At 45.2% G+C, this 25,334-nt stretch overlaps 1 protein-coding gene across 4 annotated transcripts in view; it reads left to right on the forward strand.

Annotated features, from left to right (window-relative positions):
• FBXW4 (F-box and WD repeat domain containing 4) overlaps nucleotides 1–25,334 on the forward strand; it is an 84,320-nt gene that overhangs the window by 46,010 nt on the left and 12,976 nt on the right. For all 4 annotated transcript variants that reach the window (XM_037739510.1, XM_017531190.2, XM_037739508.1 and 1 more), the window contains exon 6: nucleotides 23,453–23,518. In XM_037739510.1, the coding sequence (XP_037595438.1) occupies nucleotides 23,453–23,518 (66 nt within the window). The remainder of the gene's footprint in view (nucleotides 1–23,452; nucleotides 23,519–25,334) is intronic.

Raw genomic sequence — 25,334 nt, forward strand, 5'->3', positions numbered from 1 at the left:
AAATCTGAGTCATCTCAAATCAGTGCTTGTTGAGATTTCATCAAAGACCCAGAATTTTTGCGTTTTTCCACCCAACCTGTCCTTTGCTTTTACTGTAAGTCTATGCTTAGTCCAACCTTCCTGAGGTACTTGGGACTTTAAATATGCAGGATAAAACCAGAAAAAAAAAATACAGTGTATTTTTTTTCTGATTGGTAGACCTCATTCGTAATGGAGGCCTAATCCTTTTGCCTAGTGGACAGGGACCTCCCTGGTGATTGGGTGACCTGTGTTGTAGGAGGTCACTGAGCACCCATAGGCGACAGCTCATTTTTATCTCCCTCCCTGCAGATTCCGAGCAGGTTATCATCAGGGTCTAAGCTCTTTGGCTTTTCCACAGAGGAATAGCAGAATATTGAGGGTGAGATGGGAAGTTGGTTTTCTCTAGAAACTTAGACTTGCAGTACCACAAGTCAGCAGCTAGCAGATGTCTAGCACCTGCACAGGTACTGTGGAGATGTGAAAGTCTGAAGTAAGATGGGTCACCCAGCCATTAAATCAGGAATGTATACCACTGTTAAGTGTATTTGTGAATTTGTGTCCTTTCTTAACATTCTTCTGAAAGGTCTGTATACCGTCCCAAGTGGCTTAGTGGCAAAGAAAGGAAGCTTCCAACAAAATGACTTTTTGGTCATTTTTTTGGTGTCCTACTATTTTTCCAAAGAGAAAAATCTTCATAGTTTTACAGTTTGGGATTTCAGAAATGCATGACAAAAACATGCCACCAGGGGCGGGATGCGGGGGGAAATCTGTTCCAAAGCAAGTGTTGGTATGGTGTGAGTGGGTGGAACCATACTTGAGGTTGGATGGGATGGGCAGGCAGCTGCGTAGGGAAGGGATTCTCAGGCTTAGCAACTCCTTAAGTGCCTATGTGTAAACCTGTCCTACTTCAAAGACCCAGCAAGTAGTTCCTCCCCTCATCTCACCCAAGGAAAGGGCAGGCCAGCACTCTGAGGCCTGGTGGAAAGGAGCCGGTGGGGTCAGAACGACCTGTGGGTGAGAGACCCATTCCCTAGAAATAATGAGGGAAACGGATAAGTTTAAGTCACCACTGGAATCTCCTCACATTGTAGACGTCCCTGCCTAGGCCTGGGACCCAGAAAACATGATTCTTGAGAATAAATAGGTTCTGGCAGCCTCCTTTGGGAAAGCCACACATACCCATGACTAGCATGGGTTTGTGTAGACTTGGGGAACTTGAGGTCCTAGAGTTTTGTGGTAGAACTGACTGAAGCCATGTTTGCACCCCATTCCTAACCACCACCAACCCACCCCGCCAGGAGATAGAAAACTTCCCTCTAGCCTCTTGAGACCAACTCCGGCTCCAGTGGGACTTTAAGTCTCAGAAGAGAAATAATGGGTATTAGATGCTGCGGGATCACTGTAGGCTATTTATGATCTAAGTCCTGGGTTTGAAATTAATTGGATTGGAAAACAACTTCCTTTTGTTATTTTTTCAAACCAACTAAATACTCCAAAACCAAAATGTAAAACCCCCAAACCTTTCATCCTTCTCCCTTTCCCTGTGGCTTTATTTGCTGGGTAGTGAAAAGTGCTCTCTCCAGCCTCCTTTGGGTTACCGTGCTGAACAAAGTGAGAAACCCAGGGAAGAAGGAAGCTGGTGCCAAAGGGGATGGCCATTGCCCCTCCCAGCTCTGCATCCCCTGGCCTGCCCAGCCGCCTCACAGTCTGAGGCCCAGCCCAAGCAAGCAAAGGCGCCTTCACCAGCAACAAGCCCCTGCTTTGTTGCTCCTGTGGGGGAAATGCTTTCTGGAGCCCAGGGATCTCCTCTGAGAACCACCTGTGCCTCTCGGCCTCCTGCCTAGCCTAGGCCTTCTGGCACAGGGGCCCCTGCATTCCAGCCAGCAGGCTAATGGTAAGGAGTGAGGGGTGAGAGACAGCTAAGGGGGCTGTGGTCAGTTTGAGGGGGCTCAAATTCCAGTCTGCCCCTTTAAGGCCCCTGGTTGGCTCAGAATCTCCTGAGGCCCTGGCCAGGTTAAATTTGTCCTGTCTGTCATCAGCCTTAACAGTAGCTTTCTAAAGTGGTCTGCAGAATAGGGACAGGGAAACCAAGGCCTCACTTCTTACCCCATACTGCAGGGGAATAGTATAGGTTCCCTTTACAAGGCCACTTCCTTGATCAAGAATCCCAAGTGATGCTCCATGGCCTAGCCTGTGACAATGATAACAATAATGACAAGAGTGGTTAGCACTTAGAGTGCCAACAAAATGCCAGGCACTATGCCGACCACTTTATACCTTATTTAATCCCCCCAGATAGGTACCATCATCATCCTCAATTTACAAAAGGAAACTAAGACCTAAGAGAGGCTAACTAAACGGCCAGAGTCACATCTTTCGTAGCCAACACACCCAGAGTTGGAGCCCTGACATCTGAGTCCAGAGCTCATGCCTTTTAACTTCCAGGCCACACTGTCTGTTTCCCCCTCATGCACTGAGCTCTCATTTGGAATTAGAACTTGTTGATTGTCTTGAATTGTTTCCAACTTAAAAAAAAAATGAATTTAAGACTTGATTCTCTGGCTGGACCTTAAGCTGCCTAAGGGCAAGCCTATATGAATTTTGTTTGTCTTGAACACCCCAGCATCTCTCACAGAGCTGGCGTGGAGAGCCTCTGAGTACTTAGTTTAAGGAGTGAAGCCCTGTCTTTGTCTGTTCCCTGCTCAGGGATTGCCCAGGCAAAATCTTGTTTTGTGAAAGGGGTGGTGAGTCCCAGAGAAGGACCTTCCGTTTATCCGAGGCAGGCAGGCTGTGTGTGTCTGAGGAAAAGGTGACGGGGAGAGGGTGTCCTGTACATGTGGGGCACAAGAAGATGGGAAGACAGAATCCAGGCCAGATGTGACTTGGAAGCCGAGGCAGTTGTTCTGAGCAACCTGTTTCATGAATCTTCTTGGGCCTCTTACCTAGCAGGCCTGATTGCCTCAGGCAGCTTGTTGGACTGAACTGTTCTATGCCTCAGGGGTGTGAGGGCAGGGTCTGGCTTCATGTCTGAACTGTGGGTATTGAGACTAGCTACCCTTTTCTTTGTAGATTCTGCTATAGAGAATAACTTTGAAACTCTTTTGCAAAGGCTTGAGGTGGGGTTGAGGGTGTGGACAGTAGTTGCTAGCAGCCAGCCCAGGCCATTGAAGGAGAAGGCTGGGGTAGCATATCATAGTGCAGCAGTTTTCATGGCTAGATCTCAGTGTCGAGCAAACAGGCAAAAAGTATGACCTGATCACCACCTACTGTGATCACAGCCTACAGTGCCAAACTGCTCTTACTGCCCATGGCCATGGTTACCCCTGAATATAGCTCACCTAGGCTGTCAGAGACTCCTCTGTGTGTGGTAAAGTTTTGGGTGGCAAATGGGGGCATGATCTCATTTCTGTTGGCATGACTAGAGGACAGGGCTGTAGAGCAGTGGCCTATGCTGTGGGCAGCTCAGCTGTGTTCCTTTTCATCAGTCCTGGGTTCTGCTGGATCATAATGTTAGTGGAGTAGCCTTGGAGAGTGCCTGGTTCTGGAGTATCTAGACAGGGCTCTGAAGGTCTGTGGTAAAGGCAGGAGGGTTAGAAGTCACATGGGTGAAGCTTGCCCCACTCCCACCCAAACTTTGCTTAACCGGAACAGCTCCCCTCGTACCTGTTTTATAAATCTATTATAGATACTTGTTCAGCAGAATATTCTGTTGTTTCTTAAACAGTTGACAAACATTGTTCTAGTGTAACTCTCATTTTACAGACAAGGAGTTTGAGGTCCCCTGAGCTTACAGGCTTACCCAAAGTTAGTCAGCTTGTGAGCTGGCACTAAGTGTAAGCTGGCCAAGCCTCTCTGTTTTTCTCAGCTCTCAGTGTGCGCCAGTCCTCGCCGTGGGGCCTGCCCTGGCCTTGTGTCTTCACCTGGTAATTATCTCAAGTCCTCATTCTCTCTCTCACCCATGCACAGCTCGTTTGTCACCAGGCCTTCTGTTTCTGTTTTTCATTGTTGTATTTCTTTTCATGGAGAATTGCTCTCTCTCCTGGTTCTGGGGGTCAGGGCTCTTCTAGGGCGGGTTGTGAGAGGCCTGCTTGCTACTGACTCTGCAGTTACTTTCACTGCTGGAGCCACATTCCAGTGACACCTCTGCACTGACCCTAGATAAGCCATGTGCTGCTCCCATTCTGAGACTCCCTATCTTTGAAGCTACCTCTAAGCAGAGGACTCTTTCCTCTGCTCAGCACTGGGTGGTAGGACTGCTGCAATGGCAGCAATAAAGTGCCATAGGAGTCCCCTGAGTCTCTCTGTCTCTGCATTCCCCAGAGAATCTTTTCCCCTGAAGCTTCCTGACTCTGAGTTGCCCGTGAAGGCCCAAAATATGATGTGAGCTCCAGCCCGAGGCCCTCTGGGGAGAGCTGAGCAGATTCAGCACTGCGGCCACCCTGCTGCATCGCCACCTCCCTTGGCCCATGGCTGCTCAGGTTCAATTCGACATCATTTTCCTATTCCTTGCTTCATAAATGCAGGGCTGTGGTGCTAAGTACAAGTCAATTGTCTTGAGTGTCTCCACTTCCCAGAAAGCTATTTGGCCTACTGACCCTGATTAGAAGATGCAGATTGGGAGGATGACATTGTAGGTAATAGATGGCAGTACCTTCTTTCCCTTGTCCAGGTCCTAGTCCCAGCTGCCCCCATCAGTCCTGCTCTGGCTCACCACAGGGCCCAATTCAGAGTCCTCTTTTGTTTGACTTGCACAGAGCAGCCCCAGCTCACCGTTCCCACATGCCAAAGTTTCCCTACCATTCACTGGGAAGGCTGAAAAGCCCTCAGCTAATTGAGTTGGGCTGAAAATTACCACTTCCCTGTGTTCCCCTGCTGCTGAGGACATTTGTGTCACTGCTGTATTTAGGGGGAACAAAGGCCCCCTGTGGGGAGAGCCCAGGTACGAATGTGGGTTGGGGGGAATAATTGCGGTCTCTCCAGGTGAAAGCCCCTGTTAAACTTCAGTAAGTCAATTAGGCTTTGGGGGGAGGGCAAAGACCCCCACAATAAACTGTTCCCACCAAGCAATTAAAGAAAATCATTTTAGCTTTGAGGAGAGAAACTGCTTATTAGAAATTTTGTGGGCCCCCCCACTTCCCTACCCCAGGCCCCCTTAGGGATGAAACAACAAAACGCCTTCCTCAATAGAAGTGTTCCTCCTCCTTCCACTCATTGTGTGGCCTGAAAGCACTTACCGTGGGAGGGAGGAAGGAGGGACAGAGACTGGCTGAAGGGGGAGAAAACTGCAGGGGCTTAACACCTGGGCTAGTGCAAAATCACAACTGCCCAGTGATTTTGGGTCAAGAGATCCCTGTGGGTACAGTGTGTCTACAGGATCTGTGTGGAGTCTCCTTGCGTGAGACACGTGTGCCCACAGACCGCTGTCTGCTTCTCGGCACAAGTGGAGACACGAGGCAGTGCGTGCATATGCATGTGGCATCCTGGGTGCCCCCATACCGAAGGAAACAAACAAGGCTGCATGTATGTGTGTGTGTGTGTGTGTGTGTGCCTTCTCAGCAAAGGATGGCAAGGGCAGGACAACCCAGAGGGCATGTACCTCTTCCCAAGGCTGTGCCTGGGCCCATGTTCTCTCTCTTCCCAGGAGCCAAATCCCAGCACCTGGGAGTTGAGCCACAGCACAGCTTTCTGCCTTGGACAGTTGGCAACTAAAGGCTGAATAGCCAGCAGCCGCTTACTGGTCCTGGGCTAGGAGTGATGTGTGGGGAGTTGAAGGGTGGACACGCTAATCTTTACAGTCTTGCTCCTATGTTGTTTGGATGAGGTGAGGTGTGGAAACTCAGCAGTAAAGAAATCAGTGGCCTGGGCTGACACATGCCTTCTTGGTCTCTAGTTTGGCTGATGTGGCTCATGAGAGTCTCCTGTTGGCAAAGCCCTGCCTTCTCCTATTTCTGAGGAGCAACACAAGTTGGAAAGATAAAGTGATCTTATCTTATTTGGGGAGGATGACAGGGAGAGAAGTTGATCTGTGCATTAGTAGTCTATAATTTGGTAGTTTACAGATACATATGTATTTGCATACTCCCAGATCACAGATAGCGTAGGCATCACGCCCAGCCCTGCCCTAAATCTTGGCACTTTAAAGGAGGGCCTGGTGGCACTGATGGTGGGCATGGCATTGATTCAGGCACTGCCCTGGCCCCAGTGCTTCCCTGTGGCTCATGATATGTTTGGCCTTTATTCCAATGTTCCAAAGAGGTGAAATTAAACATCGAGGGGTAGACTTTTCCCAAAAAGCAAATATGCTATGTTATTTTGCCTACCAAGGAGGCTTAGGAGGTAGAATTTGGTGCCTACAGACTGGCAGTGGGGAGGTGTGTGGGCTGTTGACAAAGTCCTGAGCAGGAGCATGGCAGGGAGGTTTTATAGACAGCAAGAGTTGCTTGGAACTTGGAGGTCCTAAAGGGGTGTCATAGCCTGAAGAGGAGCAGGAAGGGGCAGCTCACTGTGGCAGGCTCTGCACGGTGGCTGCCCTTAAGGAGATGGGACTTTAGAGGAACTTGAAGCTCAGATACTTATTTTTTCTTAATTAAGAAAAATAGATAGGGTCTTGCCATGTTGGCCAGGTTGGTCTTGAACTCTTCACCTCAAGTAGTCCTCCCACCTCAGCCTCCCAAAATGTGAGGATTATAGACATGAGCCACTGTGCCTGGCCACTTGTTGTGTTTTGCTTCAGTTTTTAAATGTGTATATATTCGTAGATATATACCCTAAACACATACACATGTGTGTCTATTTTATTTTTTTATTTTTTTGAGGTGGAATCTCACTCTGTTGCCTAAGCTGAAGTGCAATGGCACAATCTCGGCTCACTGCAACCTCTGCCTCCAAGGTTCAAGCGATTCTCCTGCCTCAGCCTCCCAAGCAGTTGGGATTATAGGCATGTGTCACCAGGCCTGGATAATTTTGTAATTTTAGTAGAGATGGGATTTTACCATGTTGGTCAGGCTGGTCTCAAACTCCTGACCTCAGGTGAGCCACCTGCCTCGGCCTCCCAAAGTGCTGTGATTACAGGCATGAACCACCGTGCCCAGCCACATGTGTGTCTACTGATGTACTATATAGTGATATATTTATAGAGTTTTTATATATTATGTATTATTTTTATACACTATAATGTGATTTTCCGTAAATAAGCTTTGGTTTCCTCATACCTAATTTCTGATTTACAGCTTCAAATGCCTTTCTGATCTGGGCCAGGTTCATTTAAAAAAAGAGAGTGAGAGGGTTTTGGGGGGGACATACTTAAGGTGTATGTTGTTTTTTTTTGTTTTTTGAGAAAAACAAAATCTCATATGCACTATGTGAATTTTCTGCTTGGTTCTTTTTGTGTTTTGTGTTTGTGTGCACATGTCACTCAGAGGGATTCAGAAGTAGAATATTTGAGTTTGCTTCTATAGTCAGATTTATTTTTTTCTTGGCTTTTGGGTCATTTGTACCAGGTCAGGGTGGAGAAGAGGTAAAAGAAGTTGTAACAAAGGAGTTGCTTGAGGTTACAAAGAAAGATCACAGTCAGTTGGTTTTAATTGTGGATGTGTATTTTTTTAACTTTCATTCTGAGAATTTTGAAAGATAAACATAGAGAAAAATAGTAAAATTAACCCCTTTGTTTTTCATCACCATCTTAATTATTTTATGCATGCTTTTTATTTCTTTTTTTCTTCCTCAAACATTCTCCTATCCAATTGTGCATACTTTTAATTAAAATTAGATGAATACATGGAAAATATATATAAATTATCTATCTCTCAGATGCCTGGCACTATGGGTGTTGAAAATGGAAGGTTGGGCAGGGTGACTCACACCTGTAATCTCAACACTTTGGGAGGCCGAGTCAGGTGGATCACTTGAGGCTGGGAGTTTGAGACCAGCCAGGAGTTCGACACCATTTGAGACCAATACAGCAAAACCCCATCTCTACTGAAAGAAAAAAAAAAGAAAAATAAAAAGTAGCTGGACATGGTAGCACATGCCTGTAATCCCATCTATTTGGGAGGCTGAGGCACAAGAATCGCTTGAACCCAGGAAGTGGAGGTTGCATTCCAGCCTGTGGGCAACAGAGCAAGACTGTCTCAAAATAAAGTAAAATAAGATAAGATCAGATAAAATAAAATTTAGAGTAAACCAAACAACTCTGTCCCATAAGAATGAGTCATGTGGTTTCCAGTAGAACATTCAGTCTCATCAGTCCATAAAAAGGGATTCAATGGACCAAATCTCTGAAGATCAGGGACTTGGAGACTATACTTTCAATGCTCAAGCAGCATCCTTGTTACTTTCTGTTGTCCAGACCATCTCCTCACCACCTACTGGGAGTGGGCAGGTAGAATTTCCCTGGCACTGTTCTTGAGGTATAAGAGAACACCTCCTCTCCTTTCGGAAGTTCCAGCCCAGCCTGGGTGGTTCTGTTTCATCTGCTCTCCTAGAAGACCCACAAGGTATTAATTCTGTGGTTGAAGTATCTGTTCTTAGGCACCAAGGTGTCCAGTAGATGCCTGGCAAAGCCCTTTGCTCATCTCTCAGTGAAGACATTCAGTTGGGTGAGAAGCCCAGCAGTTACTGAACAGAGGCTCTATATTACTCAGGACACATTTATTGTAAGTGACAGAAACCAAATTCAAATTCACATAAATAAAACGGAATATTTGGCTCATGAAATCTAAGGGAAAAAGTGAAAAACCAAGCCAAAGGCAGAACTGAATACAGTGGCCTTGGGACTAGCTGGACCTAGAGGCCACAGTGCTGCCACAGCTTTATTCTTTTGGGGTGCTCATCTGTTTCTTTCTGGTTCTTAGCTTCTTCGTTTCCCCAAGATGACCAGCTTATTCCATGAGGCTGCCAAGAGCTCCTGAGTTTGGCAGCTCATTGCTTAAATCAGAGAGAGTGACTGGCTTTCAAAAATCCCAGGCCTGTTTTGGGTCCCCAGGCCTGTTTTGGGTCCCCAGGCCTGTTTTGGGTCAGCTGCCCATCTCTTGATTAATTAACCGTGGCCAGGGAGGGAAAGTCATGTAAGAACATGGTGGATCTCTCAGGAATCACATGTATGGAGGGAGAATGTAGGGCGCTCACAACAATAGGTGTCTACTATTTTCATAAAGGCCAAATTACTCCATGATGTCCAATTCCAAAATGTCTATGTGAATGGTGACTGAGCTCAGAGACCTTGGCTATTAGCTCTCAAACAAAGAGTCTGAAAGGAACTGTTGTACAGCCTTTGATGTCCTCCCCCTCACTTCATTACTAGTCAGCAAATTAAGGATTCCTCCTCTGTAAGCTGTTGATGGTGGCTTTAGCAAAACCCGCCATCTTCTAATGTGACACGCACAGAGAAATACCCTGGTTGCGGACACCTGAGGTTGTATGAATGAACAGTGGCCTAACACCCTCCCAATGGGGCAGAGAGAGACTGGAGCCAAGTCCTAGGATGGCACAATTCTGGCCTGCCCAGGCTTCCTCCAATGGAAAATGACTAGCGGGCTGCCTGATTTGGGATTAGACTGCAGGGAGTTGACACGTGCACCAGGGCTTGCTGCTGGCACTCCTCTACAAATAGAGCACTCCTTTCTTGAGAGATAGGCTTTACCTATTATATACACAGATACAGTAGGTCTTATTGTCATGGATCCTACTTCTGTAGGCCTACTATTTATAACTCATGATGCATAGCATCTCTTTACAAAGAGAGTGGTTATGAAGCAGAAGTTTACGGGGAAAGCACTGTCAGGGCTGCAGGGAAACTGTGGAATTCTCAGAGGCAGCTGTTCCCAGGCCTTCACCACTCAGAAAGCCATCCAGGTAAAGGGTTTCTGTCAGGTCCTGGATGGAGCCAAGATATCGTGTAGTTTTTGCAATAATCAGAATCACATTTAATTCAGTGTGCCACTAATATGCAACCCATCTTTCAGGTAACTTCAAAATGAATATTTTAATTACCATTCTCCTTTTCTCAATTTCTATTTTGTTGTTTTCTGCCTAAATGATGTATAAATAGGTTTTAATTGTAAAAATTCAAACAATATAAAATACATAAAATATAAAGGAGATTTTTTTCCTTTATATTCTATGTATTTTAAATGTCATTCAGGACCTTTTCATTTGAAGCATATAGTAGATAATCATATAGTTTCATCAATATATTTACATATACAGATATATGGTTCTGCTTTGTTTTAGGCTCACATTATACAGTTGTTCTGCAGCTTGAATTTCTCATCTCCCTATGAGGCTTGGAGGTCCTTTCATGTCAGAGCACTTCATTCTACCATGTGCTTTTTGACAGCAGCATTCTAGTTCCACGCCTTACAAACCAGTTTGTAACTGTCCTTCCAGTGATGGACACATAGGTTGTTTCCAGTGTCTTGCTATTACAAATAGTCCTTTGGGAAACATCTACATACTTGCCTATTTTTACATATGGTCAGGTATCTTTCTAGGAAAGACACTTAGAAAGAACATGCTGGATTGAGGAGGAAGCGCATCAAAAAGTTTTTAGATGCCGCCACATTGCCCTCCAGTTAGACCATATCAGGTTCTATACCCCCACACAGTGTGTACAATTACCCATTTCCTCTTATCAGTACTGGGTAATATCTGTTTTTTGAAAAATTTTGCCAGTCGGATAGCTAAAAATGATATCTAATTTGGGGAGTGAGTATAAAACCGTGCTTAAGGATGAACTTTGCAGCCCACGTGGCTGGGATCAAATCATGATCCCTTTCCTACTAGCTGTGTAATTTTGGCGAGTTACCTAACCTCTCTATTCCTCAATTTGCTTGTCTGTAAAAGGAGATCATTTTGGCTATACAAACCTCATAGTGACTTTTTTGTTTTTGTTTTTGAGACAGGGTCTTTGCTCTGTCATCCAGGCTGGAGAACAGTGGTTCACATGATCTTGGCTCACTGCAACCTCTGCCTCCTGCAATTCTCATGCATCAGCCTCATAAGTAGATGGGATTACAGGCACGCACCACCACACCTGACTAATTTTTGTATTTTTAGTAGAGACGGGGTTTCACCATGTTGGCCAGGCTGGTCTTGAACTCCTAGCCTCAAGTGATCTACCTGCCTCAGCCTCCCAAAGTGCTGGGATTATAGGCATGAGCCACCATGCCCAGCTCATAGTAGTTTTATAAAAACGTTTTTTATAATAGAAAGTTTCAAAATATACAAAAGTAGAATAGTTACCAACTCTTGGCTAACCTTGCTCCATTAATCCCTATACACTTTCCTTTCCCATATTATTTTGAAGCAACTGTCAGACATACAATTTCATCTGTAAATATTTCAGTATGTACTCTAAAAGATAGTGATGCTTTTAAAACATAATAATAGGCTGAGTGTGGTGGCTCACACCTATAATCCCAGCACTTTGGGAGGCTGAGGCAGGTGGATCACCTGAGGTCAGGAGTTCGAGACCAGCCTGACCAACATGGTGAAACGCTGTCTCTACTAAAAATGCAAAAAATTTGCCAGGCATGGTGGCGGGCACCTGTACTCAGCTACTCAGGAGACTGGATCAGGAGAATCACTTGAACCCGGGAGGCAGATGTTGTAGTGAGCCGAGATCTCACCATTGCACTCCAGCCTGGGCAACAAGAATGAGACATTGTCTCACAAAAAAAGTAATTATAATACCATTATCATGCCTAGAAAAATATTATCAAATATGTAGGAATGTCTTGAGAGTTAAGTGAACTAATTGATAGAAATTGCTTAAAACAGCACTTGTCACACACTAAATACTATATATGTTTGTAATTATTTTTGTTGTTTCTGTAATTTGCAGTTCTTTTTTGTTTTGTTTTGTTTTGTTGGTTCTTTTTTTGAGACAGAGTCTCGTTCTGTCACCCAGCTGGAGTGCAGTGGTTCGATCTCAATCTCGGCTTACTTCAACCTCTGCCTCCTGGGTTCAGGCGATTCTCTTGTCTCAGCCACCTGAGTAGCTAGGACTACAGGTTCACATCATCATGCCCATTTACTTTTCTTTTTTGTATTTTTAGTAGAGATGGGGTTTCACCAGGTTGTCTAGGCTGGTCTTGAACTCCTGACCTCAAGGGATCCGCCCACCTCAGCCTTCCAAAGTGCTGGGATTACAGGTGTGAACCATCACCCCTGGCCTAATTTGCAATTCTTTCTAGAGGTTTAATGTTATTTCATACGTTATTTGGCCATGTATATTTTTTCTGTAAATTACTTGTTCAAGTTTTCACTCAATTGTCTTTTTTCCTGTGATTTATAAGATCTTCTTTTTCCCCTAGGGTAGGGAGGAAGCGGGCTCCAAGGCTGGATGCTGGAGGGGTGCCCCTCCATCTCTCTCTCTCTCTCTTTTTTTTTTTCTGAGACAGGTCCTGCTCTGTTTCCCAGGTTGGAGTGTAGTGGTACAATCATAACTCACTACAGCCTTGACCTCCTGGGCTCAAGGGATTGGATCCTTCTACCTCAGCCTCCTCTGTAGTTGGGACCAAAGGTGCATGCCACCACGCTCGGCTTTTTTCATTTTTTGTAAAGACGGGGTCTTACTTTGTTGCCCAGGCTGGTCTTGAATTCCTGGGCTCAAGAGATCTGCCTGCCTTGGCCTCCCAAAATGCTGAGATTACAGGCATGAGCCACCACTCCTGGCCTCCCCTGACCTCTTTTAATATTCTCAGGATTAATCTTTTGACTATATATCAGCAGTCCCTAGCCTATTTGGCACCAGGGACTGGTTTTATGGAAGACAGTTTTCAATTTTTCCATAGCCTGGGGTCAGGGTTCAGGGTGATTCAAGTGCATTTCATTTATTATTCACTTTATTTCTATTATTATTACATTGTAATATATAATAAAATAATTATACAACTCACTATAATGTGGAATCAGTGGGAGCCTTTAGCTTGTTTTCATGCAACTAGATGGTCTCATCTGGGGGTGATGGGAGATAGTAACAGATCCTTAGGCATTGGATTCTCATAAGGAGCCACAGCCTAGATCCCTCACATGTACAGTTTACAATAGGGTTTGTGCTCCTGTGAGAATCTAATGCTGCTCCTGATCTGACAGGAGGCGGAGCTCAAGGTGGTAATGCCAGTGATGGGGAGTGGCTGTAAATTCAATTGAAGCTTGCTTGCCCACCACTTACCTCCTGCTGTGCGTCCTGGCTGTGGACTGGTACAGGTCTGTGGCCCGGGGGTTGGAGACCGCTGCTATATATGGTAATTCCTTTCAGCTTATTGTTTTTGATGTCTTCTGTTGTGTAGAAGTTTTTCTTATTTGTAGGTTAGGTCTGTCTGATCATTACCTTCATGGCTTCAGAATTTTGTTTATCTTAAGAATGTCTTTGAAGATTATAAAACTATTTTCCTATGTTTTTTTTCTTAGACCTTTATGGGTTTTCATACAGTTTTAAAATGTTTATCTCCTTAATCCATCTGGGATTGATGTCTGCTGGGAGGTAGGGCTCTAATTTTTTTTTTCCAAATGTGTATCCAATGGACTGTATACCATTTATTCATTAGTTCGTTCTTTATCTGCTCTTTTTTTTTTTTTTTTTTTTTTTTTGAGACGGAGTTTCGCTCTTGTTACCCAGGCTGGAGTGCAATGGCGCGATCTCGGCTCACCACAACCTCCGCCTCCCGGGTTCAGGCAATTCTCCTGCCTCAGCCTCCTGAGTAGCTGGGATTACAGGCACGTGCCACCATGCCCAGCTAATTTTTTTGTATTTTTAGTAGAGACGGGGTTTCACCATGTTGACCAGGATGGTCTCGATCTCTTGACCTCGTGATCCACCCGCCTCGGCCTCCCAAAGTGCTGGGATTACAGGCTTGAGCCACCATGACCGGCCCTTTATCTGCTCTTTTTAAAGACCACACTTAGGATCTACTGATTCCCTACAAGTAGATAGGTGTGGCTTTGGATTCTTTATTCTGATCCACTGATCTCTTCACCTATTTTAGCATGAATATCATACCATAGCTTTACACAAAGTATGTTTTGATCCAGTAGAACAACTTCTTTCTTATTGTTGTTCTTCGGATATTTCTGGGTTATTCTTGTGTTTTTCTTCTTCAGATGAATTTTAGAATCAATTGATTAAGTAAAAATCTTGTGTAGATGCGACTGTATTGAATGTATAGATTAACTGGGGAGAACTGACAGTTTTATAATCAAGACTTCCCATCTGGGAGCATGATGTTTTTAAACTTATTCAACAATTCTGTATCCTTTGGTAAAGTTTTATTTGATTTGATTTTTATTTATTTATTTTTTGAGACGGAGTTTTGCTCTTATTGCCCAGGCTGGAGTGCAATGGCATGATCTCGGCTCACCACAACCTCCACCTCCCAGGTTCGAGCGATTCTCCTGCCTCAGTCTCCTGAGTAGCTGGGATTACAGGCATGTGCCACTATGCCTGGCTAATTTTGTATTTTTAGTAGAGATGGGATTTCTCCATGTTTGTCAGGCTGGTCTCCAACTTGTGACCTCAGATGATCCACCCACCTCAGCCTCCCAAAGTACTGGGATTAAAGGAAGTTTTCTGTTTTTATATGGATCTTTCCTAGTGATTTTTGTTTATTTGTTCATTTTCTCTTGGTTTTTGTTGTTGTTGTTAGATTTATTTATTTATTTATTTATTTTTGAGACAGAGTCTCGCTCTGTCATCCAGGCTGGAGTGCAGTTGCTTGATCGTGGCCCATTGCAACTTCTGCCGCCTGAGTTCAAGTGATTCTCCTGCCTCAGTTTCCTGAGTAACTGGGATTACAGGCATGTGCCACCATGCCTGGCTGATTTTTGTACTTTTAGTAGAGACGGGGTTTCACCATGTTGGTCGGGCTGGTCTCGAACTACTGACTTCATGATCCTCCTGCCTTGGCCTCCCAAAGTGCTGGGATTACAGGTGTGAGCCACTGCACCTGGCCCTAGATTTATTCTTAGATATTTTACAGTTTTTAAATTCTTTTCGTTAATGGATTTTTATTTTATTTATTTATTTTTTGAGATGGAGTTTCAATCTGTCACCCAGGCTGGAGTGCAGTGGTGTGATCTGGGTTCACTGCAACCTCTACCTCCCAGGTTCAAGCAGTTCTCCTGCCTCAGCCTCCTGAGTAGCCGGGATCACAGGTGCCTGCCACCTAATCACCCGACTATTTATTTATTTATTTGTTTGTTTTTTAGTAGCGACAGAGTTTCACCATGTTGGACCAGGCTGGTCTCAAACTCCTGACCTCAGGTGATCCACCCACATTTGCTTCCCAAAGTGCTGGGATTACAAGCATAAGCCACCGTGCAGAGCCTGGGTTTTAAATTACATTTTGGTTACAATTTGTTATTGCTGGTATATAATAACACTTGGTTATTGCCTGTATATAATAATAGCTAACATCCGTGAGTGTGTGCTATATGCTATATACTGTTCTAAGCATCTTTTCCCATATAAGTTTTATAACAAGCCAGTGCCTAGGTACTATTACTATTTCTGTCTTATGAAGAAGAAACAGGGCTGTAGAGAGGTTGAGTGACTCACTCTGGATCACATGATTACCAGGTGGCAGAGCCACGGGCCCACACCTGCACCCCTTTCCACTGTTGTATGCAGCATGCCAGCTACCTCATCCAACCCTAGTATTATTTGTGGTAGTTCTTTGGTTGAGTCTTTTGGATTTTCTAGGTAGATAATCATGTCGTCTGCAAGTAATTACCATGTATAGCTCGTCTTTTTGCATGCTTCTTGTTGGGTATCTCATTTTATGAATATTGTATCATCATTTCTCAGGAAGTCTGAACCAGTTTTTGCTTTAGCACTGTGAACATGTTGCCATTTCTTTCTTTTAGGAGCGCACGGAGCAGTTTATGTTTAGGGGTCATATAGATGGAAATATAGTTTAGAAACTTATCCCTGCAGCTCACAGCACCTTGTTAAATTCAATAGGTTGAATGAACTTAGGTTATTCCACTGTACTGAGAGTTTTTGTTTTTGATTTTCTTATTTTTTTTTTCCCCTCTCTGTTAATTCTGTGTTTCCATTGCTCAAGTTTCTAAGCCTCGGATTCTTGAGTGAAGTGATTGCATACCTCAGGCTTCCTTTTGTCTAGCCTGGGCCAGGCTCTCCTATCCTTGGTTAGGCTGACCTTGTGCCCTTGGTTAAAATAGAGAGTAATCATTTTGTATTTCTCTGTAGGCATTCTCTGGCTGTAGGACTGCACTTCTCCACTGGCTGCAGAAACTCTGCTTTGCTGGCCCTTATTTGTACTGGGAGAGGTGTCCCAGACCTCTATCAGCTGTGGGAGTCTGGAGTCAGTCTTGCTCCCCTAGTAGCCACTGCCTATTTGGGAGAAAGAGGCCATTGGGGCGCCTCCCTTCTGATCTGGGGCTTCTTGGCCTAACCTTGAGCTACTGGTCAGTCCCATCACTTGAGTGCAAGGGGTGCCAGGGCCATGGTTGCTGACACTAGCTGTAGCTGTAGCAGGTCCTCTCCTTCAGGTCACCTGCCCTTGGCCCTGTGTCATGGACAGGAGTGTTTAGTTATGTTGTCTTTTCTCTTGTAAAATGTAAATAATGTGTTTTTCCCTTAAAAAAAAAATAGCACATGCTCATTAAATATTTGGAAAATGAAGAAAATTTAAAAGAAGAAAGAATTGCTTATCAGTCTACTGCTCAAACACAGTCACTTTTAACATTTTAGTTTTCTTTCCTTTTCTCTCTGCATAGTTTTTTTTTTTTTTTTTTTGAATAGTTGTAACAGTGCGGTTTGTACTCTGCTTTTTTCTCTTATAATAGTACATCATAAGTATTTTGCTTGTATTATTTGGGAATATCATTTAAAATGACTGTATAATATTCCATTAAGTAGATGGACCATCATTTATTTAACATGCTTTGGTCTTGACCCCTTGAAGGCAAGGCCTAGCCTCCTTTCCCTGTTAACCCATTATGGTTCAGTCATCCATGAAGTTGGCTAAGCTTCTGAATTTAAATTTTTCGTCTGCACCGTCTCTTTGAAGTCATGGTACGCCAGTTGCTGTGTGAAATGGAACTTCTTTTTATTTGCTTTAAACTTTATTCATTCAAACTTCAGCTAGGCGTCTTGTTCTTATTTGGCTTTAGTTTGATGAGAAAAATAGTGTTTACCTTCCCCTGCCTGGTCTTGCAGCTTTGGTCCTAGGGCCTCCCTTCCTCCTTTCTAAACAGGCATCACCGTGGATGGCAGGCCCCACAAGCATGACCCTGTCCACTCGTCACAGATGTGACTCGAGCAGCCTTCTGGAGCTGCACTCTAGAGAGCGTTCAGGTGGCTGTTTCTCCACCTGCAAGGTGGGATGTTTGCTGGACAGACAACAAGATTTGCCTCTTTTTATCCCCTTCCTGTTACATCTATTTCCCTATCCCTTTGGTGACCCAAGGTGCCCTGTTGGCTGGATCCTAGGAACTGGTTGTCTCTCACTTTTACCTGCCCCCTGCCTGTGTCTTTCCCCTTCCTGACTTCTGTTGACCTCATGTTCCCACTCCACTGGTCCCTCCCTCACAGTGCTGTCACTGCAGCTATGCTCCTGTCTTCCCCTCACCGAGTGAGTTTGTGTGACCTTCGCACTGTATGCATGCTTTGGGACTTACCGCTGTAATGATGTCAGTGGCGGAGGTTAGCAGATGGCGGCAGCAGCAATGAGACCTGACATGTTCTAATGACTCCCTCCTTCTTACCCTTGATGGCTGAGCCAATGGAGGAGCAGGGGTTTCCTTGAGGTATTTAAGGAGGGGACCAAGGGAAATCGGGGGGGCCCCCAGGTGCCGATGAGGCCTGTGACCTTTGCTGCTATAATATCAGTGTTTCACAAGCAGGGCGGTTCGGGAGCCCACTTGCAGCCCATCAAAAATTGATTTAATTGCAATTTTTCCTCCAATTAGGAGCACTGGAGCCTGACTAATTGGAGTAATAGAGAGTAATAAGGCTCAGATAAAAAGCCTTCCTCGGCTGCCTTTGTATCTCGTGTCAGTGCCTGTCAGAGGTCAGAGAGCTTGCATATTCTATTAGGCAGCCTGGCCTTCATTTGTACAAATTAGTTTACCCAACAGTAATTAAAATGCCAATGCGGGTTGAAGAGAACTGAATACACTTGATGGGCATGTTGGTGAATGATGTGACAGCTCTGGTGGCCTCCCTTGCCAAAGTGTGTCAGCCTGGGCTCAGAGGCTGCTGGGGCCTGGGCCAGCTGGGCGGCTCTAGGCCAGCCACGGGGCACAGCTGCTGAGCACGCCACTTCTGCTGCCCGGCTTCAGAGCCACTCAGTTGCTGCTTTCTTATTCCAGGTGGAGTCATTTGTTCATTTGTCATTCATTCATTCAATAACCATTTGAGTTTTTAGTATGCGTCAGGCATTATATTTGATGCTGAAGATTCAAACAAGATTAACTCTTGAAATGTAGCCCAAATGAGAGCTTTTGGGTGAGGGGTGATATAATAACTTGGGCCTAGAATCAAGACCGACTGGGTCTCAAATCCAGTCCACTAGTTGCTACCTGTGTGAGCTAGAGCAAATTAATCACCTCTCAGAGCCTCAGTCTCCTCATCTATAAAATAGGGAAAGTGGGGCTGGGCACGGTGGCTAATGCCTGTAATTCCAGCACTTTGGGAAGCTGAGGTGGGTGGATCATGTGAGGTCAGGAGTTCGAGACTAGCCTGGTCAACAGGAGGAAACCCTGTCTTTACTAAAAGTACATAAATTAGCTGGGCATGGTGGCATGTGCCTGTAATCCCAGCTACTAGGTGGGTGCTGAGGCAGGAGAATTGCTTGAACCTGGGAGACGGAAGTTGCAATGAGCCTAGATGAAGCCACTGCACTTCAGCCTGGGCAACAGAGTGAGACTCTGTCTCAAAAAATATAAATGAATGAATGAATGAATGAATGAATGAAAAGTGGTACCCACTGCATAGTGTTATGAAGATTAGATAGGATAATGCTTTTGAAACACATGCTCAGCACCTGGTACATAGTAAGTGCTCAGTAAATTACTAGCGTTATTCTTTAAGAGGGCCTAAACTAATATAGAAGCAGCAAGAATCTACCTGCCTTTCAGACTGCCCATGCCCAACTAATTTCCCTTCTAACTTTGCCCTCCTCTTTTCTATGTCTTGTTATTTTTAGTTTCTCAACTTGAATACTGTGTATTCAAGCCTTAATTCCCTGACATCTTCCTCTGGTGAGACAGCTCCGATGTCCACTTCTTGAGTCTGAGGATGGTCTGCATGATGCCAGCTTTGCCTGAGCTAGGGCCAGAGGACAAGTAAGGCAGGCTGAAGATCTGGTTAAGGTCTGGGGCAGGGTGAGAAATTGTAGAAGGCTGGTTCTGGTAAGGGCTTTCTGGTCCCAAAAGAGTAGAGCTTATGGAGTCAGAATGACTGTTAGACCCTCCAGCCAAGAGAGGGCGCGTGTACTTATACAAGTGTGTCTGAGTGTGTATGTTTTAACATTAATTTTTAGGTGTTGGGCTGGATGCGGTGCCTGTAATCCCAGCACTTTGGGAGGCCAAGACGGGCAGATCACCTGAAGTCGGGAGTCTGACACCAGCCTGACCAACATGGAGAAACCCTGTCTCTACTAAAAATACAAAATTAGCTGGGTGTGGTGGCACATGCCTGTAATCCCAGCTACTTGGGAGGCTGAGGCAGGAGAATCACTTGAACCTGGGAGGTGGAGGTTGCGGTGAGCTGAGAGGGCTCCATTGCACTCCAGCCTGGGCAACAGGATGGAAACTCTGTCTCAAAAAAAAAAAAAAAAAAAATTAGGTGTTGGGTACTTCTCATCTTTTACCTGGTTGTAGTGCTTAGGAGGGATTTCTCACTCCACTAATAATGTATGCCAGTGTCATGTGTCATTCAGGTTTGAGCCCTTGGTATTTGGGAATTCTTCCTTTAGGAAGCAGAGGGACCAACTTCACAGCCCACACAACTAGCTTTCCCAGCTATGCTGGCTTTGGGCTCTGGAAGGCCCTCTCAGTTCAGTTCCACAAATTTGTTGAGTGCCTCCTCTGGGCCAGGCACTGTGCCAGGCACTACAGTACCCAAGAGCCTCTAAAGGGTTCTGATCTCAAAGGGGAGATGGGAAGATAAACCAAAAATGCCATTTGTCCCATGAGTATGGAAGGGACTTGGAGGATGGTCAGCCTCTGTGGGGAGCCATCAGCTCTTGCCTCTACCTGTTGAGCATAAATTTGATGTCCTTGTCCCTGGAATACCCCTGAGGGAAGAGATGGGACTGAGGGCAAAAGCCGTTTGAATTTTCTTTCTTTTCTGAGCAGAGCTGGCTTTTCATCACTTTTAAACCCCAAATTGAAGTTATAGCAAAGACCTTTAGTGGAGAAAATTCACTGAGTAATCCCTTGGGAGGATTATGGAGGGAATGCTGCATGTTTTCATTTCCTCAACCTCCAAGTATTTATTGAGAGCCTTTGTCATGTCTAGCACAGGAGCCAGCACTGTGAGGGATGTGGCGAGAATCTGGTTGAAGACGTCTGGCGGATTCAAATTGAACAGGTTATCAGAGCACAGCATTTTGTTTGAGTTAGAGAACTAAGGGCAGTGAGGCTGCCTGTGATGCACAGATCCCACCCCATTAGCCCCTTTTCAAAGCACTTCATCCCATGAGTCTCGAGGGAGGAGTCTGAATATGGGGGTAACAGGTCCTGTGTTTAGCCATAACATTTTAAGTCCATTCATGGAAGATTGGCCTTTGCTTTATATTCACTGTCTGCACAATGGGAATAATAATTTCTATCTTGTGGCCTCCTTGTGGGATGTGACACACTCTGGGTGTTGGAGAGTAGTGAATTCCTTTTCTTCCTCGCTCCCTGTGTCTATTGTACCCTGAGATTGCACGTGGGCACACCCTTTCTCATCTTCTGATTTTGAGTGTGGCTCATCTGTAGCTTTTGCCTCATCCTTCCTAATGACCATGGGAATAAGGGAGGGGGTAGGGGTAAGAATGGCTGCGGGTAGTGGGGAATCGTTCAAGGTGTACAGGACTGTGTCTGCAGCCAGCCTGACCCCCAGGAGTCCTGGGCAGGCCCCATGGTTTGGGTATGAGTCCTGATGAATGTTTGCTCAACATTTGCTTGAGCGTTCAGATGGTTTTTTACTGAGTGTTAAATTTGATTAAACTCTTAGGTCCTCCTCAGTGCCAGGAAGACACTCTACTTTCTCTCCCTCTTTTCCTCCTTGATTCACAGTGGGTAGGGGAGGGAAAAGGGCAGCTTTTAGAAAGAAACATTTATAGATGTCACACCCAGGCAGTTAAGAAAGCCCTTCACAGGAGGCTGGGCACCAGTGGTTCATGCCTGTAATCCTAGCACTTTGGGAGGCTGAGGCAGGTAGATCATTTGAGTCCAGGAGTTCAAGACCAGCCTGGGCAACATAGTGAGACCCCTGTCTCTATTAAAAAAAAAAAAAAAAAAAACCCTTTTACAGGGTATGAAGGTGAGGGGCACCCCTGGCGGCAGATGATCAGGGACAGATGTGGGTGGGCCAGAATAGAGGAGGATAGGAGTCCCTGGGAAGGGGGTTTGCATTCCCACCCCACCCTCATCCCTGCCACTCCCACAGCTCTAACCTCCCAGCAGGATTAAAGTTCCAGGTTGCTCCCCTCTATTGACTTACCTTGATGCTATCACCTTGATGCTAATTTAGGCCTGTGGCCAGTCAGAGGCCTGTCATAGGCCTTCTTAAGAGATGCCTGTGTCTGTGCTGGCGCCCTTCACCTGGCCCTCACTCCTCAAGTCTGGAGAGTCCAATTGCCTGCTCGAATGATTTCCAAGTGGCTATTATGTTTCCAGCCCAAGGTAATTGGCTTTACTAGTTATTAATGGATTACCCTAAAGAGAAAAATGTTGGGGGAGGGAGGTGAGGGCAACACCTACTGACTTTGTGGTTTGGTTCTTCAGTATCCACTGGCTGCTTCCCAGGCTGGCAGTCACTTGGGGCATGCCAGGAGTGGCTGTTTGGCATGACCACTCTATAGTTTAGTGGCTGCTGGCAGCCTTGAAGAAGCTAGGATGATGGGGCATATCCCTGGAGGAAGTCTTGGCTGGAGTCATAAAAGGCCCAGGATCGCTCGTATGGCCTTTTTATCAGCCTAGGGTTAGAGCAGACACCTGACCTACAATTTTGATTGTAAGTCAGTGGTTTGGCCAGTGCCTGCCTAACATCCGCCCATCAGCAACTGGCAGGCCAACCTCCCCACCCCAGCCAAAGCCACTGCCTTCTCCAGGGCCCTCTCTGTGGAAATCCATCTCCTCACTGACATGCTTGGGATCAGAGAGCCACAGGTGCTGGGCCGGGCCGCAGCGGATGGTCTGTTTCCCTCACATTGCTAATGTGTTATTAGTATGTCCAGTCTTCTTTCTCCCCATGAATGACATGTAGAGACATGGCCCATTCCTGCCTCCGGGCTCCTGAGTAACACCACTCCTTTCAACTCTCTTGCTTGCTGTTTAAGTTTTCAAGCCCAGGTTTCCTGAAGGCTTCCCCTCTCTACCCTAGCAAATCCTCTTAACAAAGGAGTTGTCTGGCTCACAGGTTCAAGTTCTAGGCCAGAACTACAGCCAACCTAGCCGCTGCATGGATCCCTTACACCAGGCTTGTGCTTCCATTTAAAGTGAGACTGCAGATTGTATATGTTGAGGTTTTTAGGGCTCTAAGGGACACTCTGCGCAACAGGGTCAGCCTGCTCCTTCTCATGTGCCTCTTGGCATTGTTTCTGGCCTCAGAGGACTCTGTGGGACTCCCATCCCACTCTGCAGAAGCTGCCTGGCTCCTCTCATTCCCCACTCTGCCCCACCTATGGACTAGCATATACCTATCCATGGGATTCACTCACCTTTCATATTTTTTCCTTTTCTCATTTTGGTGCCTTTATACCTGCCCTGTACCTGTACCACATTACCAGATTCCTCCAACTCTTAGAACCTTCAGGAATGCCTCCCAGCTGCCCCTACTTCTGACCAGGGCATGACCTTCCAGCCCCAGCAACCTGTTCCTTGGACCCCTATTCTGTGCCCTGCCATTGTGCTCTTGGGGTTCCTACAACTGGAGTCCGACAGGCTCGCTCTCCCTTGGGCTCAGACTTGTATCTACAGGTCTGTTTTTATGGTGCGCAGAGACCACTCAGCCCAGTCTGTGCAGCAGGCCCAGCTGCGGCTGAGCCTGTGGATCTTCTGGCTAGGCAGCTTTGGGGGGCCACACCCTCACAGTCTTCTAAGATGTCTTCCCACAGCTCCTCTGATGGTTCCCTTGGCCACTTCTCTCATTCTGGCTTAACCCCACAGTCCCTTGGGGAATGAGCACGACGTTTCCAATTGTTAGCCATTTCTAACAAGCCAGATCTGACTCTGCTTTCCTTTTGTTTGGCAGCTCTTTTGTGACAGGGACGGCTTGTTGCGGTCACTTCTCACCCCTGAGAATCTGGGACCTCAACAGGTAAGAGATTCCTGAGCCCACCCTGGCTTCTAGCCCAGGAGGCAAAGGAAAGCTTGCTGAGCCAGCTTCTGCCTCGATTGGCTGAGTGGTCCAGGAGAAGGCTGGGAAGTGGTTTAGTGCTGTGGTGCCTTCTCACATGGAATCATTGGGGGTTAGCTGGAGGAGACTGTTGAAGTAATTTATAATAGGTAAATTGTTTCATGTAGAATTTGTGATAACAATAACAATTTGGATTTATGATACTCTTTCTCTAAGGAGTACCTATGTGGCTATATAAAATCCCATTTATCCCCAGAGATGATTTTGCTAAAATAAAGAAATTTTGAAGGTGGCCTACAGACCTATAAAAAGAATTACACAGAACAGTTAAAATACGTGATGGTTTTATTCACAATTCTCTGCCTTGGCAGGCTTTACATGTTCCCATCTGATTATCTACCATTCTGTTTTTTTGGTTTTTTTTTTTTTTAACTTTTAAATTTTGAAATAATTATAGATTCATAGGAAGTTACAAAAATAAGATGGAAAGGTGTTTGTGTAACATCTTACATAATATATAATATAAATCAAACCAGGAAGTAGACCCTGGTACTATCCATGGACCTTTATTCAGATTGCACTGTGTGTGTGTGTGTGTGTGTGTGTGTGTGTGTGTGTGTGTGTGTGTGTGTAGTCCTATGCAGTTTTATCACATGTAGATTCAGATAACCATCACCACAATTGAGTTACTAAACTCTGTTCCATCAGCACAAAGATTCCTCATATACCCTTGGTAGTCATACCCATCCTTATACTCTCCTCTTCTTCCCCAAGTCCTCTGAGGCCAGCAGGCCAGGCTGGCTGTAGTACTGGCCTTAGTTCCTGGCAACTTCTTATGTGTTCACCGTCTCTATAATTTTGTCATTTTGAAAATGTTATATAAATGGAATCATACAGTATGTTACTGTTTGAGACTGGCTTTTTAAAAACTCAGCATAATTCCCTTGAGACCCATAGACTGTGTGTATCTACTCCTCTTTATTGCCGAGTAGTATTCCATGATATGGATATACCAAAGTTTCTTTCCCCACTGAAGGACATTTGGGCAGTTTTCAATTTTTTGACTATTGCAACTAAAGCTATTACCAGCATTTGTGTAAAGGTTTTTGTGTGGGCATACATTTTAATTTCTCTGGGATAAATGCCAAGGAGTACAATTGCTGGATTGTTTAGTAAGTATATGCTTAGTTTTTTACCTGCCAAGCTATTTTTTAGAGTATCTTTATCATTTTACATTCCCACCAGCAATGTATGAGAGATCTTAATTTCTTCACATCCTCACCAGCATTTGGTATTTCACTATTTTTTTTCTTTTTTTAAATTTTTACTTTTTTTTTATAGAGATACAGGGTCTCATTATATTGCCCAGGCTGGTCTTGAACTTCTGGCCTCAAGCGATCCTCCCACCTCAGCCTCCCTAGTAGCTGGAACTATAGGCATGTGCCACCATGTCCAGCTAATTTTGTGTATGTTTTTTGAAGAGATGGGTTTGCCATGGTACCCAGGCTAGTCCTGGGCTCAAGTGATCCACCTGCCTAGGCCTCCCAAAGTGTTAGGATTACAGGCGTGAGCCACGATGCCTGGATTCACTGTTTTCTATTTTTTAACGATTCTAAAGGTTTTATATTTCATCATGTTTTAATTTGAATTTCCCTAATAGCTAATGATGTTGACATATTGTCATGTGTTTATTTGCCATGGATGTCATATATGAATATTCTCTTTGGAGAATGTCTGTTCATGTCTTTTGCTTGTTAGCTTTTTTTTTTTTTTTTTT

Source organism: Cebus imitator, unplaced genomic scaffold (assembly GCF_001604975.1).
Source record: "Cebus imitator isolate Cc_AM_T3 unplaced genomic scaffold, Cebus_imitator-1.0 Scaffold71, whole genome shotgun sequence".
Lineage (NCBI taxonomy): Eukaryota > Metazoa > Chordata > Mammalia > Primates > Cebidae > Cebus > Cebus imitator.